This window comes from Etheostoma spectabile, chromosome 2, assembly GCF_008692095.1.
Source record: "Etheostoma spectabile isolate EspeVRDwgs_2016 chromosome 2, UIUC_Espe_1.0, whole genome shotgun sequence".
NCBI lineage: Eukaryota > Metazoa > Chordata > Actinopteri > Perciformes > Percidae > Etheostoma > Etheostoma spectabile.
This window is the reverse complement of record NC_045734.1, coordinates 14928683-14929790: the sequence shown is the minus strand read 5'-3', so window position 1 is coordinate 14929790 and position 1108 is coordinate 14928683. Positions and strand designations below refer to the sequence as shown.

Genomic DNA, 1108 nt, shown 5'->3' with positions numbered 1-1108 from the left:
TGTGTGTGTGTGTGTGTGTGTGTGTGTGTGCGTGTGTGTGCGCGCTGCAGCTGCTTGTGCTGCCTAGATGTCTGGTGGTTAAATTTGGAATAGCTTACACAGACAAACTATTGATACAAGCGTGAAATCATGAAACACTCTGCTGAACCCTCTATATTAGTTTTCTTTATATCAAAGAAACTCATCATGCACAGCAAAATACAAGCTACTTCCATCTTTCTAAAATTACTTGACAAAAACATGGGGTAAAAAAACCAACCTTGTAAATAATGAAATTAAAGACTGTCTGTATAAAAATTGGAAAACACTAGTCTGTCAAATGTTTGAAGTTGCTATTTACGGACATTAGCAGCAAACAACTATTTTCTACATAAAGATAGTGGTTTTTAAAGAAAATTTAGCAGAAAATGAAGTCACACTCCCTCTGTGTATTGGAATGTGAGCTTGTTCTTTGTTTTGAAAGCCGGACCGTACATGTTGAGCATGTGAGTCCCTCTCTTTTAAACTGCTGGTTGTATGTAGCACCTTTAGGTCTTTTTTTGTGTATGTGCTGGGTAAAAGAAATTGTTTGTATAGTGTTTGTATACACAATTTCTTTGTGTAATAAATACAGTCTGACCTGTGTTCTGGACTAGCCCTTACTGTGACCTTCAAACATATTTCACCTCAACAACAAATACCAAAAGTAGACCTGAAACTTCACGAGCCAAAACATTGAAACATGCTTGTATTCCTGTTCCTAATATCAGCCTCCCTTATGTCTTCATTTCTCCAGTCTGACAGTAACACCAGTTTCCTGCGGGCTGCCAGAGCGGGGAACATTGACAAAGTCCTTGACTTCCTGAAAAACGGAGTAGACATCAGCACCTGTAACCAGGTAAGGAAACATTGAAGATCTTTCTGTTTCTGCTGTCACTTACACTGTAGGATGTCCTTAATGCATTGTGCAAAAGGACAATTTAGGGACACAAAGTCTTGGAATGATTTAGCCTTAAAGGAGAATTCTGGTCAATTTCAACACTTAGCTCTGTTGTTTGTAAATGTGGAGGTCTGTCAGTAGAGAGAAAACTAAAACAATCGGTGCTGCCTACACCGAGTTATCCTCCTG

The 1108-nt window shown here is 38.9% G+C and overlaps 1 protein-coding gene across 18 annotated transcripts in view; it reads left to right on the top strand.

Moving 5' to 3' along the window:
* Window positions 1-1108, top strand: part of ank2a (ankyrin 2a, neuronal) — an 89886-nt gene that overhangs the window by 18748 nt on the left and 70030 nt on the right. For all 18 annotated transcript variants that reach the window (XR_004326912.1, XM_032500060.1, XM_032500045.1 and 15 more), the window contains exon 2: window positions 776-877. Coding sequence is in view for 17 of the 18 variants with exons in the window: in XM_032500060.1 (XP_032355951.1) it covers window positions 776-877 (102 nt within the window). In the remaining variant the exon portion in view is untranslated. The remainder of the gene's footprint in view (window positions 1-775; window positions 878-1108) is intronic.